At 44.6% G+C, this 22,369-nt stretch overlaps 1 protein-coding gene across 2 annotated transcripts; it reads right to left on the bottom strand.

Annotated features, from left to right (window-relative positions):
- Positions 1 to 79: 79 nt before the first annotated feature.
- BAP1 (BRCA1 associated deubiquitinase 1) lies at positions 80 to 16,407 on the bottom strand. Of its 2 annotated transcripts, XM_080995377.1 has the most exons (17): positions 16,215 to 16,405; positions 15,187 to 15,216; positions 14,936 to 14,990; positions 14,023 to 14,155; positions 12,669 to 12,788; positions 11,848 to 11,909; positions 11,622 to 11,764; positions 10,426 to 10,504; positions 9,770 to 9,893; positions 8,772 to 8,919; positions 7,482 to 7,666; positions 6,617 to 6,750; positions 5,556 to 6,028; positions 4,059 to 4,219; positions 3,371 to 3,463; positions 2,832 to 2,904; positions 80 to 2,613 (listed from the first exon to the last, which is right to left on the bottom strand). In XM_080995377.1, exons 1-17 carry the CDS (start codon positions 16,249 to 16,251, stop codon positions 2,480 to 2,482), a joined length of 2,184 nt encoding a protein of 727 aa, XP_080851503.1. In that variant the 5' UTR covers positions 16,252 to 16,405; the 3' UTR covers positions 80 to 2,479. The 2 variants fall into 2 exon arrangements, with proteins under 2 accessions (XP_080851503.1, XP_080851504.1); XM_080995378.1 differs by lacking the exons at positions 80 to 2,613; positions 2,832 to 2,904; positions 3,371 to 3,463; positions 4,059 to 4,219 and adding an exon at positions 4,253 to 5,471 and having other exon boundaries at positions 5,526 to 6,028; positions 16,215 to 16,407.
- Positions 16,408 to 22,369: the final 5,962 nt, after the last annotated feature.

Genomic DNA, 22,369 nt, shown 5'->3' with positions numbered 1-22,369 from the left:
ATGTATAGTGACAAAAGCATTTCTGTTTTTGCAATTATAGAGACAAAATTTATGGTTTTATGGTCTGATCAGAGAAATCTTCAGATGGGTATACATTTTATTTTCTGACCCAGAACTGGTATTTACAGCACTTGAAACTGACAAAACAAAAGACAGTTGATTCTGTCAACATATAAAAAATAATAATTCTACAGTCAGCATCTGTACATATTTTCAGAGAAAGCAAATGCAGTTCTGCTCTCAGCTGCACTACCATCTCAGGAATCACTGGGTGTCCTTTCACTCCTCATCTTGTGGTCTTCCTTTGCTTTCCACTAATCATTTCTGGTAGTACGAAAGAAGACTCAACTATACATGTTCATGGAATGAGTTTCAGCAAAAGAGAAATTCTTCCAGAAATCCTATGATACCCTATGACTACCAGCAAGCATAACCTACAGCAAACTTGCAGGTGGGTCCTGGTCTTTCTCCTCAATACGAATGCTGCTGCATTTACCATGTACAGTCAAACCCCGGTTGTCGAAAGTAATCTGCTCTGGAAGCCTGTTCAGCTTCTGAAATGTTCAACAACTGAGGCACGGCTTCCGATTGATTGCAGGAACTTCCTGCACTCAAGCAGAAGCCGCATTGGGACATTCAGCTTCCGAAAAATGTTCGAAAACCAGAGCATTTACTTCCGGGTTTTTGGCATTCGGGAGCTGAATCGTTCAAAAACGAACTGAGGTTTGTACTCAATTTTCACAGGACACAAGAGTAAACCAATGTACATAAGGAGAAGTAGACAAGAAGGTCTCAAGTCGGCTGTGGTGGCAGTAGAGCTGCCATGCTGATTATCCAGCTTGCCAATCTTTTACCGTTAAGCCTGTTGCTGCAGCAGAAGACTGGCAATGAGGTAGAACTGGGGGGGGGGGGGGATTGTACACCCTTGCTGGCAAGTAGCAGTAGCAGAGAGTGACTGCTGTAGGGCTGCTGAGCAGTGTCCACAATCCCAGGTACACCTGTGCACTGATGATCCAGCTGTCTCTGCCTTGGCCATCACCCACGCTAAAGGCATAACTCCTCCCTCATTGATCACTGCCACCACTGCTGAGAAAACTACTACTTCTTGCCTTGTCTCACTTTTCACTATAAAAGCATACAAGGAAAACCAGTTATCCAACGGTAGCCCTTTCATCAACAGTCTGCTTCCTGTCTGTGCCTCAGAAGTGTTAACTACCCATAAAAAGGGTCACTTCACATTCACTGGCAGCAGTGAAGGAGCTGCTTTCCTGGGGCTTCTTCCTTTATTCCACCTGCCACATGCATGGAGGAATCACACAGAGAGACCACTGTCATGATTCCTACCCACTTAATATTTTTTTGATGGTCTAACAGTTCCAGAGAGCAGAGAGAGAACAGAACAAATACCTATGTTACTTCTAGCATGTCATGACACTAATCCACCCATTTCAACTGTTTGTCTCAGCATTGTTTTAACTTCATAGAGGGTGGTTTTATGCAGCATTATCTGAGCAAAAGCCAAGGGACTTTCAAGGGGGACCTGAGGCTACAGTTTATCAACCCCCAAGATCAGGAAGGGGGAAATAATCTCGTATGATTGATCATTCTGATCCTTTTCTGTGCATGGCTAACAAACAGAAAAATATAACAGAAAGCAGCACACACTTCAAGATATACCCCTATAAATTGTGAGTCACACTGTGTCCTTACTTTGGGCACCCACCGCCCATTTCAGAAATTCCTCTCCGTTCCTGCAACAACTGAAGAAACCACCCAGAGAAACATTAACAGGACTGATACTGAACTGAAAGACCTTCTGCAAAGGAGGAGCAAAGAAGCCTGACCTTCAAGTGGACAGCATCCCTTCCAATGCACATAATAGATTCCTGGAAAAAGGGTAGATGGCCACCTGTAGTCCACTACAATGATAATATGGCTCAGAAAATATATATATACATTTTAATACAGAAAATAGATAATAGCCTCCCAGGAGAACACAGAACCATTGGCACTGGCCAGAAACAGTACACTGCCAATTCCTTTTTTGCTGGGAAAACTGAACCCAACTCCACACCAACTCCTGCTGCAATGCCCTTCTAGAAGGTGGCAGGAATTTGGTTTCTCCTTTTCCAATAATCTCCCTACAGAGCTTCTGAAGGATGCCATTGGCTACTGCAAGATATACTGCAGATGGATTTAGGACACTGAGTAGCAAATTCAAGTGCTGTGTTAAGTAGGACCGTCAAGGGGTCCTGGTCCTTAGGGTTTGGAGAAAAGTTACACTGGAATGCCCACATAGTCACCACCATTAGAGGAACATCTACAGCCCATTTGAATGCAGGTGGATTTGCATGTAACATTACACTAACACTGATTATTTGTGCAAAGCCCGTCTCCTGGGAACTGCCCAGCTGGTAGAGCCTGAAATGTGCACCAGATGACCAAGCAGTGAACACAACGTACTGTCCAAAGGCCGGTGCTACTGACGCTTGGCTTTATACGGCCGGGAACGTTTCCGCCGGTCAGGCTTCCGCTGCTTGTGGAGACGCCCAATGCTGACCCCTTGCCGCCTACGCACAGAGATGTTCTGTTCAACAAGGCTAGCCAACATTCCTGCAGGAAGAGAGTTTGAAAGGTTAGCTAAAGAGAAACAATTGTTATGCAGTTAGGAATGTTCTTTCCTTTGCAGCCACTTCAAAACACAAATTCTAGGGAAATAGCTTTACTTGGGACCTTAAACCAAAGATTTATTGTGGCATAAAGGTTGTGTGAACTAAAGCTTCCATACCCAGTCCTCTAAAGATTACAATATTCATCTTTATGCATCTTACCTTCTTGTGCCAGCATGGAGATAAAGGTGCATATGAATTCATCATAATTGTGAGTTCTTCTCTGGTCATCAATCTAAGGGGAAGAGTCAGTAAGGTGGAAGAGAATTATCAGTTCAGCAGTTATAGTCGAAGCAGTCAAGAGAAAATGTTTGCCAATGTTAACTTTCATGTGGCTGACTGGCAATATATAAGTGAATTAAGTCTACTGTATCTTATCCAAAATAAGCTTGGGAAATTATATTCAGTGGCACATCAGTGCCCACAAATGAAGAACAATGGCAAAGCCCCATTTTCTCCAGTTTTTATAATAAGTAATAGACAATGAGATTTCAGGCAAGATTTCAGCTTCAGGCAAGAGGCACTGTGCAAATATTACTAACCCAGCCAAAAAAGCAGCAGCTTAGCATCATGAATGGACTCCTGGTATGATGTCTTCTGATTTTGCTAGTCTGAAGACTTTTCATATCAGAAACTGTGGTCATGGTGAAGGAAAGTCATCTCATGATTACCCCCCAAGATGAAACACCCTGCTAGAATACCTTGAACTTCTTCCTTTTCTCTACCTCCTCCTTTAAACAGGCTTCATAGTTAGCTATTTCGGCTTCCACACATTTCAGCAGTGCCAGCAGCTCCTGCCAGAGCCAAAACAGGGACAGTATGAACACACCCAATCTCCAACAGTGTTTCATCGACTTGCAAAGTCAGCAGAAAAAACAGCGCACCATCTAGAACAATCTCACATGAAGCACAAAAAACATCTCATAGCTTCGGTGCCAGACCAGGCCACTTTGTAACTCATAGAGTGTGTAGCCCCAAGAGGGGGGGTACTCAGTCTAGAAACCGTATTAAGAGAGGCTGCAATGGGGGAAAGTGGTTCTACCTAACAGCAGCAAGGAAGAAGGGGAAAAAACCACCAGCAGTAATGTAGGAAATTAACAAGCTTCAAGGTTTAGTGTTACACAGACTCATAGACCTTGGACTGTCTGAAGCAGGCACCCCCAACCTTCGGCCCTCCAGATGTTTTGGACTACAATTCCCATCATCCCTGACCACTGGTCCTGTTAGCTAGGGATCATGGGAGTTGTAGGCCAAAACATCTGGAGGGCCGCAGGTTGGGGGTGCCTGGTCCGAAATGTAACTGTGAGGAATTGCAGCATCTAAAACTCATACTGCCAACGAGCACCTGCTGTCTTGGGGAGGAAGAGAAGCAGGGGTAGAAATGCTTACTTTAGGAGAATACTTTTCCCCACAAGGGAGATCACCAGACCGACCAAGTCCAGGCTTCTCCTTGCTGTCATTTGCTTCACTTGAGTCTCTCTCTTCTAGTTTGACAGTGGACTGAAGCTCTTCACTGGATTTGCTAGAAGATGAGGAGTTTTTCCCACCATCTGGTATCAGTGGAGAAGAAAGCAAAAAGGAGGAATGCTGCAGGAGAGTTGGACTAGGTGACCCTTGGGGTCCCTTCCAACTCTACAATTCTAACACACAGGGTGGATTCATCTTATTAAAACCATTGTATACCACTTTTCATTTCAAAGAAATACCAAAGTAGTTTACAAAATAAAACGCAGCTGCATATAAGCACAACATAACAATAAAACATCAGCATCAAATAAAGTAGCCAGAAATGCCAGGAAGCGATATTAACATTCAGGAAAATACGCAAATGGTTTAAGTACTTCTGTAGTGTTTAAATACATGTTCTGAGCACAGGTCATACTCATATTCCTCCTTCTCTAACTATCCCATGCATAGTCCTAGGCCAAACTCCTACTTTTAGTAGTCCAAGGCTGTAGTCACATCAAGTCAACACTGGGTCCTTCTATAGGGATTACTCATAAGCTTATGCCTTGCTTCGACACAGTTCACAAATGCTTTGGGAGGAGATAAGTTGTGAAGATTATCTGATAGTACTTTGGCTCTGCTTCCAGAATCAGCAATGAGCCAGACTCTTAATGATGGGAAAAGGAACTCTAGAAAAAGGAAGAGCAGACCTTTGCTGTAATGCTCTCACCAACAAACTGCAGAAGTTAGGGGAACCTCCACAATATATGCCATATTCATAATCATTGCCCACCAAACCGCGGGTTCATCCCTGCACACACAAAAATCTTTTAAAGACGCCTAGCAAAAAAAACACCTGGGCCTTTTTCTCTGTAACCTGGCAGGTTTCAATCCTAAGATTACCTCTAAATGCTGTTTTCATAAACATCATCCCTTTAAAAAACAGGAAAAATTAAGTGAGCCTTTTAACTTTTCTAAACGAAACCTGTCCTTACAGTTTCTCCTTCTGAAGTTTGGCAGGATTCATCTCATAGAAGAGACTATCATGCCTGCAAATTTCATCCAATTCTGCCCAAAAATTAGCACATACATAGATGGTTCCTCTTGGGGTGGGGGGTGGGGGTGGGTTTAAACTTTAAATGTGCCTAGCATGAAAACTCATTGTCCTATGTTTCTATAAGATGGGAAACTTCCAAAACAGGATTTGAACCCAGAACTGAAATGGATAGCCTCCAAATCACTCTCAACTGAACTGGGTTTTGAACTGAATCAGGATCAGCACACCCCTACCAAACAGCTTTTTGTTCTATTCTTATGCCTTCGGTATCTAACTGGAAACCACTGGTCATTCTCTCCCTGCTCATCATAGAGTCAGAACTGTCTGCTCCAGGAGTAGTTACACAGGAGTACAGGGGCTACAGCTCTTCCGCTGAATCTTACCTGTTATAGTAAGTGGGCAGAAAACCCCATCCTCTGTGAGGTGCAGCAAGCCTGTGCTGATGATAGGCCCCAAATCCCTCACAGCTCGATTGTAGCGTATACAGTCCACACGCAGAAGGCTATCCTCCTCCCCAAACAGCACCTTGGAGATGTGAGAGGTGACAGGGCTGGAGGGACGAGTGGGGTTGGCTGAGCGGATGGGGGAGCGGAGTGGGGAATTGAAGGCACTCCCAATCTCTGAGGCAGTGTCCGTACTCTCATTGCTGGGTGTAGGAGATGGTTGGGAATGGGCAACAGCAGCAACAGCAGTGCCTCCACTGCTGGTCTTGATCGATAGGGGGATGGAGAGATCCTTCTGTGTTTCCTTGAGCTTCTCAGTTAGGACATTAATAGTGTTGGGCTGCAGCATGGAGAGCTGGCCATCTGCACTCCCCACCAGGGGCTCCTGCTTCACTGGGCCCTTCCGCTTGAATCTGTTCAAGATTGGGGAACAAGAGAGCAATTGAAGATGATCGAAGGGCAGTAGGAGCAGCAAAGATCAGGCATAACAGGTCTGGTGGAAACAATCAAAACATCACAGTATTCCATACTCACATTCAGTAATATACAATTAAAAAATGCAGAACACCAGGAGTCTCTACTGTAAAGGATTTGTTTGCTTGTTTGTTTAAACCAGTGTTTCCCAAACTTGTGTCTCCAGCTGTTTTTGGACTACAATTCCTATCATCCTTGCTCACTGGTCCTACTAGCTATGATGGGAGTTGTAATCCAAAAGCAGCTAGAGACCCAAGTTTGGGAAACCCTAGTTTAAACAGTTTGTATCCCACTTTTCACCAGGTAGATCTCAAATCAGCTTACAACAATAGAATACACAAATTTTAAAACAATTAAACCTCTGAAATTTAAAATCTCCTTTCACAAGGGAGTGAGGCTTCAAATCAAAGTCAAATATAGCAACTGAAAATGCTGGTTTTTAAAAATAATCACTGACTTGCATTGAAAAGCTCCCACCCTTTATTCTATGCCTATAGAGGAGCAAAGGGAGAATGAATCACCATTACCTCATGGCAGGATTGGCATTGCAAACTTCCTCCTCCTCCTCCTCATCATAGTCATCCTCCTCATCCGAGTACTGCTGGTGCTGCCGTACTGGGACCCGGCTCCGGCCCACTCCTGCTGCAAGGTCCTCTTCCTCCTGCATTGCATATCAGAACACACCTAAGGAATGCAATCTGAGAGATCTACTGCCCTCAAAAGCCCCTCATTTAACCAACAGTCCTTCGCAAAGAAATATCCCAGGCATCATCCGAGCCCTGAGAAACCAGCTTTCTAAGCCCATGTCTGTAGTGCCAAATTTCCCATTAAAATAGCTCAAAAACAGCAAAAAAAAAAGTGATCTTGCCGAAAAAGCTCAACAACAGAAAAAGCTTAACAACCTTTCTGTCCAGGTTTTCACTGTTTGAAATATGGGAACCCTAGATCAGGTCAATGGCCCATCCTGTTCTCACAGTGACCAACTAGATGCTCATAGAAAGCAGGATATGAGCTATCGTGTCCCACTTGCACTTCCCAGCAACTGATATTCAGAGACAGAGATGACTATTCCGACAGAGCACAGCCACGGTGCTTAGTAGACACTGACAGCCATTTATTCACAACATAGGAATGTTCCTACTTCATACCCTCTAATGGAGAAGCTAAAAGCGTCAGTGGAACTTCAGCGGAACAACCTACAAAGCAATGGCAGCCACCTATGTAGAAAAGCTTTTTAAAAAAAATAAATACCGAAGGCAAATTCTCATGTTAAAGATTTGTTTCTATCTGGCATGTGAAAGAAAGCTTGACAACAGTCACTGTCAACTAGAGATTCGTAAATCAGAAACTTGAATGAGATACTTGTGTTCAGCACAGCTCCCCTATACTTACTTGCATGGGCGACTTGGCATAGTTGTGGTTATCAAGGAAAGCTGGCAGTCTCTGCACGATAGGGCTAGGGTTGGCCAGTGCCCCATTGATGCTGCTCACAGGTAGCTTATTGCCCAGTTTGGATTTGCTTGGGGGGCTCTGGGTTGATGAAGGCTGATCCTGGCCTCCAGACTCCTCAGTGCTCTCTGCAAAGAACACCTCTTTTACTTTCCCATTTGAGAACATTTACACTTACTTAATGAGTAAATGCATAGACCTCCAATGAGACATTTTCAGATGCACTGAGCAAGCACTCCTTTCCAGAACACCACACGCTTACCCCAAATCCAACAAAGGCAAACAGAGACACTTAAATCTGATACAAATGCCTACAATTTGCAACCCTGTTTTTGCACTAAGGGACGGGCTAAAGCAGGCATGGCCAAACTTGGCCCTCCAGATGTTTTGGGACTACAACTCCCATCATCCCTAGCTAACAGGACCAGTGGTCAGTTTGCCCATCACTGGGCTAAAGTATTATTTATTTATTTATTTTGTTGAAGTAGTAAAATCAGGCCCTCAGCGGCTTTCACATAGTAAGTGTATCCTTAATAAGCCAAGTTTATTTTATTACATTTCTACCCCACCCTTCCTCCCAAAGGAGCCCAAGGTGGCAAACATCAGAATGATTATATATATATATATATATATATATATACACACACACACACACACACACACACAAACATATCAGAATGGGATATGTTTTTAGATGTTTTTAACTGTTTGTAAGTTTATATATATATATATATATATATATATATATATATACACACACACAGTGGTGCCCCGCAAGACGAATGCCTCGCAAGACGAAAAACCCGCTAGACGAAAGGGTTTTCCGTTTTTCGATGCGCTTCGCAAGACGAGTTTCCCTATGGGCTTGCTTCACAAAATGAAAAAGTCTTGCAAGTCTTGCGATTTTTTTCGCTTTCCCCCCCTTTTTCTAAGCCGCTAAGCCGCTAATAGCCTTTTAGCCGCTAAGCCGCTAAGCCTTTAATAGCCGCTAAACCGCTAATAACGCTAATCCGCCAAGCCGCTAACAGGGTTGCTTCGCAAGACGAAAAAACCGCTAGACGAAGAGACTCGCGGAATGGATTAATTTCGTCTTGCGAGGCACCACTGTATATATATATATATATATATATATATAAACTTACAAACAGTTAAAAACATCTAAAAACATATCCCATTCTGAGCATGGTTCTTTGTTCTCCGCACTCCACAGCCCCCTTCTACATTTCCCCATACCTGCTTGTGAGCTCTCGGGGACCAGCTGCACTCGCCCCAGTGGCAGGGCTGTGGGGGGTTTGCTGTTTGCTGACTTTGGCTCTTCAGAAGCTTGGGCCTCCAGGAATTTCTGGGTGTGGACCAGCTCTGGTTGCGTCACACGGATTAGCTGGTGAGGAAAAAATATAGATAGAACAAAGCAATTCACAAAAAGGAAAAACCCACAGACATAGAAGGAAAGCAATGAAGTTCCCATCAACATGTCAGTTCCCAATTAACATGCTTCCTTAATGAAAAGGCCAGCCAGGAGTGGGGAGGAGGAGGATAACCGTGTAACCTCTTGCGCAATTTATTTATTTCTATTACTGAATTATATGGGGCTGCTGCCACTGATCACTCTGATCACCAACCCCTCAACCACCACCCTTTCTCCCCCACCTGACCAAACATCCCACTCCCTCTCCATAGCCCCACTTCCCTCACAGCTCATTAAACGTTTAATGGAGGGAAGGGCACTTCAGAAAGTGATTTGCCAAATCACTCTCTGAAGTGCTTCCCAACCTCCTTTAAACACCACTTCGGCAAAGGGGGAGGGAAACAGTGAGAGAAACAGCTCTCTGAGCCTCCCCCACATTAAACATTACTCCTTCCTTAGCAGCTCACATGGGCTCTGCAGCAACTTACTTGCTCAGCTGCCTGCTGCACTCTTGTACATAATAAAAGCCATAATACAGTGTGACACTTACAAACATGTAGTACAGAAAGACTTTGGTTCAAGCAATGATTTAGAAACGATTCATTTTGGTTCCCACCCCAGGCTCAGAAGCCAGCCTTCCCTGAATTCTATACATACAGAAGTCATCTTCCGGTGTTTCTAAATTGAGGGAAAGTGGGTGAAAAATGTATACAATCTGCAGCCCCAGCAATGGTTCAACAACATCAGTCTTGTACACAGACATACAGATAGCCAGATACAGTCAAGAGAAGAGATTCAATTACTAGGCTCATCCCAAGCTTACCTGCTGCAAAGCCTCTAATACAGTTTGCCGGTTCATCTTCAAGATATGCAGCTTGGATTCATACTTCATCCTCCTGTCAGGCACGACTGCCATCAAGTTAAAGCGGATGTCATGATATGGCTCCCTGCAGGAAGACAGCATCAAGTGCTAAGCGCCCCAATTCAAAGTACAGGGTGAGTCTTTTAAAAGAAGCCCCGTGGAACATGTGTACTCTGTACCCACAGGGCCTCTTTTAAAGGACTCACCCTGTATTTGCAGCAGTATATTTCCCTCTGTCACCACAATGCTAACATCACAGTGTATGGCACTGAACGGACAAAACTATTGGAGTGCAGGTGCAACATGTCTTAGGACCAGAAGACGGCCTTCCAGAGAAAGCTGAACTGAAGCAAGATCTACAGAACATGAGATCCCAGGAGAAAGTCTTGCCTCTTCTGAAGCACACCCTCCTAAGTTATCACAGGATCCTAACTAAACATGACAGCTATGCAACATCCCAAGTAACAGAGGCACTATGCTTCTGAATGACTGTCACTTAGACTCTTGAGCAGGAGACTGCTAATGCGCACATGTCATGCTCGTGGGCTTCTCATAGGCATCTGGCTGGCCACCATAAGAACAAGGTCTTCCTATGCTATGGCACTTTGATCTTTTACCCTGCTGTGGCAAGTCCAATTCTCTCCATGATCACTCTTCGAGCTTTGTCTGTCCATTCCTCCTCTTCTGCCCACGGACCTGAGAAAGCAATAAAAAAGTAAATGTAGAAACAAAGAAAGAAAAGGTCCCTGCTAACAGATTAAATGAGCTTCAACTGCATACGCAACAGGGAGTGTAAAGGTGGTTCAGTTAAGGTAAAGAAATCCATCACAAGACCTATCACATGCAACAACCCTTGGGAACAAGCTCACCTGAGCTTCCCATGTGGCTGGCTAGATTCTGATCCATCCACGCTACCTGCAAAGTCAACTTACAAAATAAATGTAAATTGTCCCCCTTTAAGATCTTTATTTCAGCCTAACCCTGAGACCCAGAACAGGTTATCAAATCTAAAGAAAATAAAAACCCAGAAACACATTCAGATTAAAAAACAAACCACTCCTTCCCATTGTATCCAGGTGCATTCTAATGCTGTTCTCTTGCTCAACCGCTTGCAGAGGTTACCAGAATAAGGCATTTCCGCCCATTCTCTCTCCTCACACCCACAAGATGTAACAAAGAAATCCTTAGATATGATGTTGCCTCCAGTCATGATTCAGTCCCACTCTTTAATGAGCTCCCCAAGGTACATCTATTTCCTAGACCTTTGCCAATTCATAGATTTTACTTTTCCTCCAACCTCTTCCCTTGCCCACTTTCTTTTCTTTTTCCACATGTGCCCGTCTACGTAGATAAGTTTGCAGACAGTTCTGCTATCGTTTATTTTACTTACTGCAATGATTTAATGTATTTCTTTCCTGCCTCACCAGAAGAATTTGCAGAATAATAATACAACAAATACAAAATATACCAAAAACATCTGAAAAGAGCAATTGCAAGCAAATGAACAGTAGGACTAAAACTGCAAACACAGCCTCCTTCCTGCAATTCCTGCAGCCAAGCTTGTGCAGAATGTATTGCTCTGTTTTCCTTTGGACCACATCAGCAAAGCCAAGAGGGGTGTTCTTGTCCTCTGGGCAGCCCAGGACTTCCATATACACACTTCCGAGGCATACAACTCAGAGATGCACCCTATTGTCTCTCGAGAGAGATGGGTGCCAACAACAACATTTTTGATGACTCCAAATATCTTGCAGCCAGACCAACATTTTTAGTTTTTCAGATAAGCTAAGGCACAGTAGGTGGAGTCCCTTACCATGGTCAATGGGATAAACCTTCAGGCCATCCAGCTCAAAGAGCCTCCCCTTAATGGGAACATAGCTGACAAAGTGAAAAGCCTCCATGGTTCGCACCGCACTGATCCCATTCTGTTTCTCTGGCAAATGCCGGGGCTCTGGCCTACCAAAAAATCAATAGACAAGAAGTCAGAATAGATGTGGTCTATTTTGCAGCAAGCACTTTTGCGTTGTGACCCCACTTACCTAGCATGACTGTTGTGGGCCTTGGCCAGTTCTGGGGCATTTCCAATGGCATAGCCTTTGCTCTGTGGGGAGGAAACAGAGCAAAAATATAAGATAGCTTTATTTTCACTAGGGCCCTTTAACAGGCAAGGCAGGCCCCCGAAATGCCAATAACCACCCCCCTTCCTGATTGAATTCAGAATGGCATAGCTTGGGCACCACTCCAGCTAGCCAGGAGGACTACTCTCTAAGTAAAAGCTAAGTAAAATTTACTTAGAAATAATCTGCATGAGTTTTGCAAGACGACTACAACCACAGTTTGATCAGACAATATGGAGATAAGTCATACTGGCTGGGAAAGAAGACACTACAAAGAAAGGATGTTTTATAAAAGCACTTGGGGAGATCAGAGGCTTATAGTGATTTCAGATTAAAAAAGGTAAAGGACCCCTGACAGTTAAGTCTAGTCGCGAACGACTCTGGGGTTGTTGCGCTCAGCTCACTTTACTGGCCGAGGGAGCTAACATTTGTTCGCAGACAGTTTTTCCGGGTCACGTGGCCAGCATGACCAAGCCGCTTCTGGCAAAACCAGAGCAGCACACAGAAACGCTGTTTACCTTCCAGCCGGAGCAGTACCTATATATCTACTTGCACTTTGACGTGCTTTCAAACTGCTAGGTTGGCAGGAGCTGGGACCAAGCAACGGGAGCTCACCCCATCGCAGGGATTCGAACGGCCGACCTTCTGATCGGCAAGCCCTAGGCTCAGTGGTTTAGACCACAGCACCACCCGCATCCCGATTTCAGAGTATCCCACCCTAAATGCACCCTGCTGCATCATACCTCTGGACTAAACCCTTTTGTGAACTCCTTCATTCGGCTCAGAGTTGGCCCCAGGTCTACACTGCTGCAGTTCAGGAGGACACTCAACAACGCGTGTGTGGCACAAGAATTGGGGATCAGCTATAAAACATAATATTTACAAATATTTTGAAAAACAAAGCAATGAAACAGTCATCAACACTCAGCGTAAATCTACCATTGTAGCTATTGATCCCTACAAGCTAAACATATGGTTCTTAATGCATGGTAATGGTTAGAGGTCGCAGTCAAAACTGGAAGGAATCAAAACGCCATAGAATTCAACTCCCTGATGCAAGGCCCACACACCTAAAAATATCAGCCTACACAAATCAGAGCACATTAGTAACAATGACTCCCTTATTCAAGAGAAGTTTTGACAGGGAAAGTCACTGAAGTAAGCACACCAAGGTGCTAACAGATAACACCCACTGTATTGACTTGTTTGTCCCCAGTTGTGTTAGATGGTGAGTGAGGAGTGTGCAAGACAGATAAATCAGAAAGCTGCAATACCTCTGGAATAGTTCAACCCACCAGAAAACAGGAGCCTACTAACAAATGTTTCATTTTCAGTATATTCCTCTGAATCATTTCCATCTTCAGCATAAATCATGCTGAAAGTATATATTACAAGCAGATCTGAACATGCTAAGCAGAGAAAGAATGTGAGCTTTATAAAGGAAAACTTGAACAAGTTATAGAAATTTGACTTACTATATCAATTCAATTGTACGATTTGGGGTTTTTTGTCTGCAAGTTTCAGATTTCAGTGAATACTTTAGGTATCTACCTAAGAAACCAGCAGATACACAAGGAGGGAAAGATACTGGCTTGGTTCTGTCATCACAACCTTAGTCTGATAAACCATGGGGATGTGTTGTCTGAACCAGGCAACAGTGAAGGGCAGTTTTATGGAAACGGACATACCAAATAAAGTAATAAGTTAAGTAACTGAAGGGAAGTAAGAAATTGTGATTATGGCAGGCTCTGGGAATTAATGAATGAACAACAACAAAAAGGGCTGGAGGATGACATTCCCTACTCCGAATATGAGCATGCTCTATTCTGTAACCAAGTTATGAAATAAGACTTGGAGCCTTCCACCAAGGAAGGCCATATCCCTGATCTCAAATTGGTTGTGGTCAACTGTGGTCACTCAGTGATGAGGAGTTGACACTCTGCACATACTCAAAAGCAGTTTTCTTGAACAGTAATTCACATATTCCAGATCGAATTCTGGGGATTTGTTTTCAGTGCCAAGTATTAGGCCGGCTCACATTAAACCCTGTCTCTACCAACTGGGGACATCCTTCTTTCTTCATCCATGTCAGCTCACCTGATGAGCAAAGAACATATTATTGACAATGTCATCATCAATCACTGATGTCTCATCTACCAGAGTTGAGACCTTCCGTCGTGATCGGCGCTCTTCAATCCATTTGAAAAGGAAGATGAATCCATAGACTGGCCTGAAGAAAAGAATGGAGACAGCAGGGTACCGATGAAGCTGCATCACTTTTGAAGCATTTCTTTCAACAGTTCTCTAGTCATTCACACATGTCAGCCTAAGAGCTTCAGTCATTTAAACAATAACTATAGCTGGTAAAAGCAGTGGGGCGAGTAGACAAAGTCAACTATACCACATTACAAATCCCCATTATTGCATCATTCCTGATACTCCGAAATAGCGATAGCGGCCAACTGAAATAGCTACAATCTAACATAGATCTTGGGTTGTATTCAGCTAACTTTTACTCCAAGTAGACCCATTTAAATAACTGGACCTAAGTTAGTAATGGTCATTAATTTGAGTAGGTTTACTCTGAATGAAAGTTAGTTATCTACATTTAATTGTCTATGCTTTACACACTATTTTTGTACTACTCTAAGATACAGCAATCTTGTATTTAAACACTAACCTGGTAGCCGTAGCTGACCAGGAATGCTGCTATCTTCTAAGAAGGCTAGTAACTTGTATGTGCTTATTTACATAGTTCTACTGCATTACAGAAGGTTTGACAGGGGTGGGAAACTAGATCTATTTGGTGGGTCAAATCTTTATCTCCCCCACAGACCACGTTTGAGAGGTGAGAGAGCAAAAGCACAGCCACCAAGCACTGTTTATCCACTGATTGCCAACCCCTTTGCTAAGCACTTATGGCTGAGCCAGATCTTTACACAATGATTATTCACAAACATCAGAAGGATATTTTGCCTTTCTCAAATCAATATAATGATTACTAACTTACCCTTGGCATTTGCTCTGTAAATCATAGATTTCTTCAACTTGCACCCCCTTAACACCTACAAGAAGATATAGCAGGAGTCACCATGTGGGAAGGAGCAGTCAAGGAATATTAGCAAGGTGATATCCAATGTTAGTCATAGAGTAGTCCAAATGAAACAAAAGGAATTAACTCAATTCATTTATTTCAGTGAGGCTACTCTGAATATGACTAACATTAGGTATCATTCATAGACTACCAGTTGCCATACTCACCAAAATCCTCTACTAATAGAGTGAAGAGCCCTACAAAAGAATACAAGACAGAAAATTGCTTACTGACCAATTCATGTATTCTTCAGAAAGAAACTTTTAGCATTTATTTCACTATGAATGTTAAACGCAAAATCAAGACTAGAAATTATTTAGTCATACTACTGGGCACCTTCATAAAGAATTCAGATGTGTAATATTATTTTTCACTTTTATATCCCACCTTTTCACCAAAGCGTTCACACTGATGTGGATGGATGAGAGAACAAACCCATGAAGGTTGGTGGGTAACTGGTGCAAGGTCACTTGTAGAGCTTTGCAGCCTGAGTAAGGGTACAAACCCACTTCTCATCAGCACAGCACAGGTAAAGTACAGGGGCTGAGGGCCAGAGGCTGGCTAGCTGGGGGACAATTTCCAAAATCAGATTGGATTATATTCCAAGCCAATCTATTTCTTGTTGGTTTGTTTTTTAAAGTAACTCTGGTTAATTTTTGAGCCAATCTAACAGAAGCTAAACAGTGCAATAATTGGGAAACATACTTAATTTTTTTCAGCTGTGGTGAAGTATACACTAGCTTGAAAAACAGACAGCATATACATGTTAATAATAAGTCTTTCCCCTGCAGAAGGCCTCAGCTGTTTTCTATAGAAAGCATCTAGACATTGCATGCCCCAACTCCTCCCCAGCTTCCGATGAATCCCCTTAAAAGTTTCAGCCGCCCTCTGGGCACTGCCACACATGGGGACAGCCCAATTCCACCGCCAACCTCTCTCCCGCTATCAATGCACTCCCCAAGAACAAGCTTTTAGCCACCACCCGCCTTAGCCAGGTATCCTACCCACCACCCTCCCGATTCCCAAGTGGGAGGGGGAGAGAGAAGCAGCACATCTCCCTCCCCCTTCTCCGGGTCCACCCACCGCCCGCCCCCCACCTCTTCATTGCCCCAGCCTTCCCCCCGTCCCCCTCCCCGAGGCCTCCCCCTCACGACCCCCCGGCGACCGCGGGGGGGGGCCTCCCCTATTCACTCACCAGGGTCGCTCTCCAGCTCCAGCCAGCCCTTATTCATCTTCCCCCTGGGTCAGGCCCCAGCGCCATGACCGGCCCCAGGCCCTTCACAGACCCACCTGCCCGCCCACCTCCAGCTTCGGCCACCCGCCACCGCCCGCCGTTTGAGAGGCTCCAATTTCACTCCGCCGCCGCCACCTACAACAACAGGACCCCCCACGCTCACGGCGCCGCCTCTTGAGCACGTCATCTCGCCGCGACTCGAGACGCACAGCGTCCGCCCCGACGTAGGAAGAGGGAAATGGAGCGCGGCGAAAGAGAAGTCGCGACGCTGTAAGAAAAGTCCCAGGCGGAAAGGGTTGGGAGTTTCCGGTTTGGGCGGAGTTTCAAGAGCTTTGAGCCTGCAGATGTGCTGGCTTATTCGGTTACATAAATAATTGATCGGGGGTTGGGGGGGGGCCGTTGCTACAGGTTTGATTTTGTTTTATTATATATTTTGTGTTCTCGTTTTGTATTTCTATGTTGTGAAGTTGCCCTGTGCTGTGATCTTCGGGCGAAGGGTGGAATATAAATCTAGCAATAGATAATAAACTTTAAGCTGTTCTGAAGCGGGTGAGGATACGACTCTGGGAACCAGCCCGCCACCACTTTGCATATTTCTGTGTCTGCAATTTCTCCCTAGCAGTCGCAACCTTAAACGGCGAATCCGTTAAGCTTGCGGCGGAAGTCCTCTGCATGCCTAGCCAGAAGCAAGCCTCCATGAGCTTTGAGACGACTAATCCTCGCCATGGCTATTCGGGAGCTCTGCACCCAGTAGGAATTGCGCCCAGGTAATGGGGATTGAGGTTGCAGCCTTTGATTGTGCACCTAAGGAGACGTGCCAAGAAGGAAGCCCCACCCTGTGTAAGCGTGCATAAAGGTAAAGGGACCCCTGACCATTAGGTCCAGTCGTGGCCGACTCTGGAGTTGCGGCGCTCATCTTGCTTTATTGGCTGAGGGAGCCGGCGTACAGCTTCTGGGTCATGTGGCCAGCATGACTAAGCCGCTTCTGGAGAACCAGAGCAGCGCACGGAAACGCCGTTTACCTTCCCGCCGGAGCAGTACCTATTTATCTACTTGCACTTTGATGTGCATTCAAACTGCTAGGTTGGCAGGAGCAGGGACCGTGGAACAGGAGCTCACCCCATAGTGGGGATTCGAACTGCCAACCTTCTGATTGGCAAGTCCTAGGCTCTGTGGTTTAACCCACAGTGCCACCCGCGTTCCTGTAAGCGTGCATAGGATGGCGGAATTAAACTGATGGAAGTGTGCGCAAACCAAGTCACATCTCAACTGGAGTAATGTGCCCTCGTTGGAATATAGACAAAAAAGAACAGGTTCATGGGGGGGGGTAATGAAGACAGTCACCAATGCAGAACACAAGTCCTATGAGGAAAGGTTGAAGTAACTGATTATATTTACCCTGTAGAAGGGAAGGCACAGGTGGGGTATATGATAATGATAGCACTCTTCTCATTACCTGAATGGCTGTCATTATAGAACTAGAGGGCAAAAGATTTATTCTCTGCTGCCCTCAAAGGCCAGATCTACTAAGCTTAAAGGGGCACGAGATTACTTTTGATGGAAAGAGCAGTTTGACAATTGAACCAATTACCTAGAGAGGTGGTAGACTCTTGCTTCAAGGAGAGGCTGGGGGATTTCCCAATAATAAACTATTTTATTTTCAAGATTCCGTGAATACAGCAATATTTTTTTTCTCTTCCTCGGGCAATGGGAAAGAATTTGATTTTGAAAAGGCTACTTTAAAAATAAAAAATAAAAACTAATGATGGGACCATTTCTAGCACAGGATTGCCTGCATGCATCAAGCAGGGGCATGGTCTACAAAGCCCCTCCACCCTTATGGTTATCCCTTTCTCTGGATCAGGGCCCTCACAGACTGCAGAACTCATGGGCCTGCTGCACATCTAACCATTTAAAATATTTAGTCAGCCCGGTGAGACTAAATATTGTGCAAGTTTATTTGTATTTGCTTCCCCACCCCCTGTCCTATTTATCCAGGAAGATAACCAAGAAGATTTTGAACTGGAGAGCACCAAGATGAAAAAATATGGCAAGAAACTGAGCATCAGTAAGCCACATGATGGCAGTATCCCCAAAGATATACCAGGGAAGAATTTACTCTTTAAAAAAATGGAAGGGGGAGTCATAAAATCATAGCAGAAAGCCAAAAGCCACACATTACCATTTACTCCATCTTCAGTGTGCTCCCACCACTGGTATTCAAAGCTGGGTGCACATGAAGTTAGCTACGATCTACAGTCATACCTCGGGTTGAAGTAGGTTCGGGATGAATATTTTTGGGTTGGGCTCCGCAGTGACCCGGAAGTAATGGAGCACGTTACTTCTGGGTTTCGCCGCTCGCTCATGTGCAGACGCTCAAAATGACGTCACGCCCATGCGCGGAAGCGGCGAATCAAGACCCGCGAGGACGCGGGTTGCGTTTACTTCAGGATGCGAACGGGGCTCCCGAACGGATCCCGTTCGCATCCAGAGATGCCACTGTATATGTAATCCATAGTTTCTTGAGATTTACTTCTGTTTGATTCATTTCCCCTCAAGACAGCTTCCATTCAATTTGAAGACAAGCCATGATTGATCTGAGGTTTGCACATGTCAAACAGCTGTTGCTCATGGGCAGATGACAGCATGTGCATAGATGTCAGCTTCCTTGAATAGGAGTTTGGGGAAGTTGCAGGTGTAGGAAAATAAAGCAGGTAATGTGCATCAAGTGAAGACACCTTTGTCCCCTGCCTGGCACGTACTGCACGTGCAAATGTGACTTGAACTGTAGTGGGGGGAAATGATCTCGCTGCATTTTAAGCCACTAATATGTATATACCCTTAGTGACTAATCCAGTCCTCCTGCCTGGAATAATCTATCACACTTTATGTGAAAATTTGTGCATTTTTAGAATCCCACAAATCCTAAGAGAAGAGCAAATAGCTCCAGTTGACTTTCAAGTGACCTGAGCTACATACATTAGTTTCATAGGAGATGGATCATAAACAGAATTTGCAGGGAGCATAGGTTGGCGAAAAGGGCACCTACATACTTTATGCTGGTCCTCCCATATTCTTATAACCACATAATCAACCATCTTACATATGGTGGTTACTTTTGTGCCATGGCAGCTGCACCTGACAAATGGCTTCTTCTCCACAACATATGCAAGTCAAGCCCAAGTCCACCAACAACAGGGTACCATACATGGAACACTCTCCCCACCCCCTATCCTTTGATACAACTTAGGCTGAGGGATGGTGACTGCCCCACAAGCATCCAATGAGTTTCAGGGCTGAGAGGGGTTTTGAACCTGGGATTCCCCAGGTAATAGTCTAGTGCTCTAGCCACTAGGGCTATGCTGGATCTCGCCAGGACTCCACAGAGATGAGAGAAGTGTTAGTTATGGCAGACAGGAGCCTATGGGTTGCATCAAACTAAGTAGGATCAGCATAAGGTACAATCCTGCGTTTCCATATTGCCCCATATTGTCATCCATCCAGCTTTGTAAACTCAGGGAAGTCTGCATAGCAAATAAGTTGCAATGACATAGTTACTGCTCATGAAGCAACATCTCTGATCTCAAATGAAGGACTGCATCTCCAAATAAAAGTATCCCTTTAAACAAAATAAACAATAAATAAATTTAAGCGAGGAACATTTGGTAACCATTAAGCACAGACAATCCATCTATATTAAGGGTGCCTTGTATCTGCTATTGAGTCATCGAGTCTTGACAGCAGACTGTGATTGCAGTTACATCACAATTGTCTTTCTACTCCCCACCCCTGATATTCATTGCAGATTTCTGTGAAAACTTCCTAATGCCACAAGCGCATGTTCCCACGCAAGTAAATATTATTTGCGCAACGATTTGGACGGCGTGCTAGGAATTACACACACAGCATTGTGAAATAAATCAGCAGTTGCATAGCATGAGACGGGGAGAAAACGCAGCCTTAATCATCACGTCTTGGCACTGGCAACGTGAGGGGTCTCTCTTGCCAAGCAAGCAGAATCCCCATTGGAGCTAACAGCTGCCAGGGCCGTGCTGAACCAAGTCTTCTCAAAGATGCAGCTGCTTAAGAAAATCCCAGAGGAGTTATTTGGGTTGCCTGAAAAGCCAGAAGTGATCAGGCCCTTACAAGTAATGTGTTTGTGGATGTGTTGCACAACAACATGGAAGCCACCATAGTACACAGTGCATACAGCGTACAAAGATTATTTAATGAGATCAGGCATATCCACAAGATTGCTCAATTTCTGCAAAAGTTTGCTGTTATGACAGGAGAAGGAAGGCCCTATAGGTGTTACCTCAGGTGTTAAAAGCCCAAGTAAAGAGGTGTTCCTTCAGCATCTGCCAAAACAAGAAGAGGAGTTTGGATTTGATATCTTGCTTTATCACTACCCTAAGGAGTCTCAAGGGACGCGGGTGGCGCTGTGGGTTAAACCACAGAGCCTAGGACTTGCCGATCAGAAGGTTGGCGGTTCGAATCCCCGCGACGGGGTGAGCTCCCGTTGCTCGGTCCCTGCTCCTGCCAACCTAGCAGTTCGAAAGCACGTCAAAGTGCAAGTAGATAAATAGGTACCACTCCGGCGGGAAGGTAAACGGCGTTTCCGTGGCTGCTCTGGTTCGCCAGAAGCGGCTTAGTCATGCTGGCCACATGACCCTGAAGCTGTACGCTGGCTCCCTCTGCCAATAAAGCGAGATGAGCGCCGCAACCCCAGAGTCAGTCACGACTGGACCTAACAATCAGGGGTCCCTTTACCTTTACCTTTAAGGAGTCTCAAAGTGGCTAACAATCTCCTTTCCCTTCCTCCCCCACAACAAACACTCTGTGAGGTGAGTGAGGCTGAGTGACTTCAGAGAAGTGTGACTAGCCCAAGGGCACCCAGCAGCTGCATGTGGAGGAGCGGGGAAGCGAACCCGTTTCGCCAGATTACGAGTCCACTACTCTTAACCACTACACCACACTGGCTCCCATGTATAATGAAGCTACAGTATATAAAGAAGATGCCGGATGCACCTCTGTGAGGAGGCAGTGCCACAACTTATGGGTTGCCACAGAGAATGTGCTCTTCTTGTCCACCATTACCCCCAAGCTTCTGAAGGCAGTGAAAGAACCAAGAGGGCTTCCTCTGCTGATCTTAACACTGAAGGAGGTCTGTAGAGAAAGAGGCAACCTTTCAGGTATTTCCTCACTAGATGTCTTTCTCCTTCCATTTTCTCCCCCGAGTAGCACGCCATCTTCTCATGCCATCATTCTACTTCTATCTTATACCCTCCAAGATTTCTCCAATGAAAATAGGGATGTCCCATTCTGAATATTAGTTCAAAATACATTTGTACAAGCAAGGATGGAAGAAACTGGATTATAAATATGGAATATAACATTAAACGGAACTGTGTGTAAAGAAAGGAAAAAGGGAGAGAAGCTCTATTTTGTAAAAGGTTTATGATGGAAACTTGGAGCTGACTCTTTCCCATCCTTTATTATTTACAAAGTGAACTGAATTACGCTAAGGGAATTTGGGATTTAATTTAATTGGAAGTGTAATTGCTTATATATCTGCAGTTGGAAGGAAGGATGAAAGGAGTCCGTGAACTGCCAAGGAACAGATAGGGTTCTTTGTTGAGTCATCTGCAGTTCCACAGACAGCTCTTCTTCCCAGGCTGAGAGGAAAAATTGTGACAACAGGTAGTATTTACTGAGGCAGTGACTTTGGCAGCTGTTGTTAAAGTTGCAAAACAACGAAGCTTGGGACAGAACAACTGAGAAATTTCTGGAACAACAATGGGATATCACCTCCGCCCAAGGCATGACGGATAACAGCAACAACCGGGGGAAAGAAAGACATAACATCTTACAAGGACAGGAAGAAACACAACGGACAGAATAATTGCCACACACAGGAAGAACAAGGATATAATCTGAGTTCCTCACTTGTAGTTTTATAAATCATTTAATGTGCCAACACAAATAGAAGTTATTAATATTGCAGTTGTTGTATGAGGGATTATTGCTATGACCAGAAGGTAATTGAAATTAATAAGATTTTGGAATGCAGAAATAAAGAAAATCCTCAAATCTGGTATGCAGGGGGCCACTTTATC

The sequence above is a fragment of the Podarcis pityusensis genome (assembly GCF_964106645.2).
Source record: "Podarcis pityusensis genome assembly, chromosome: 2".
NCBI classification, from domain to species: Eukaryota; Metazoa; Chordata; class Lepidosauria; order Squamata; family Lacertidae; genus Podarcis; species Podarcis pityusensis.
Note: the sequence above shows the minus strand (reverse complement) of the source record. Positions and strands in the feature narration are given on the sequence as shown.

What these genes read in the sequence shown, in the direction of transcription:
- BAP1 (XM_080995377.1), bottom strand. Translation starts at nt 16,251, where the DNA reads ATGAATAAGGGCTGGCTGGAGCTGGAGAGCGACCCTG. An exon ending in GGAGCTGGAGAGCGACCCTG is followed by an intron (nt 15,217 to 16,214) that starts GTGAGTGAATAG and finishes ATTCTTTTGTAG; the next exon opens with GGCTCTTCACTCTATTAGTA. An exon ending in CTCCATGCTGGCACAAGAAG is followed by an intron (nt 2,614 to 2,831) that starts GTAAGATGCATA and finishes CTCTTCCTGCAG; the next exon opens with GAATGTTGGCTAGCCTTGTT.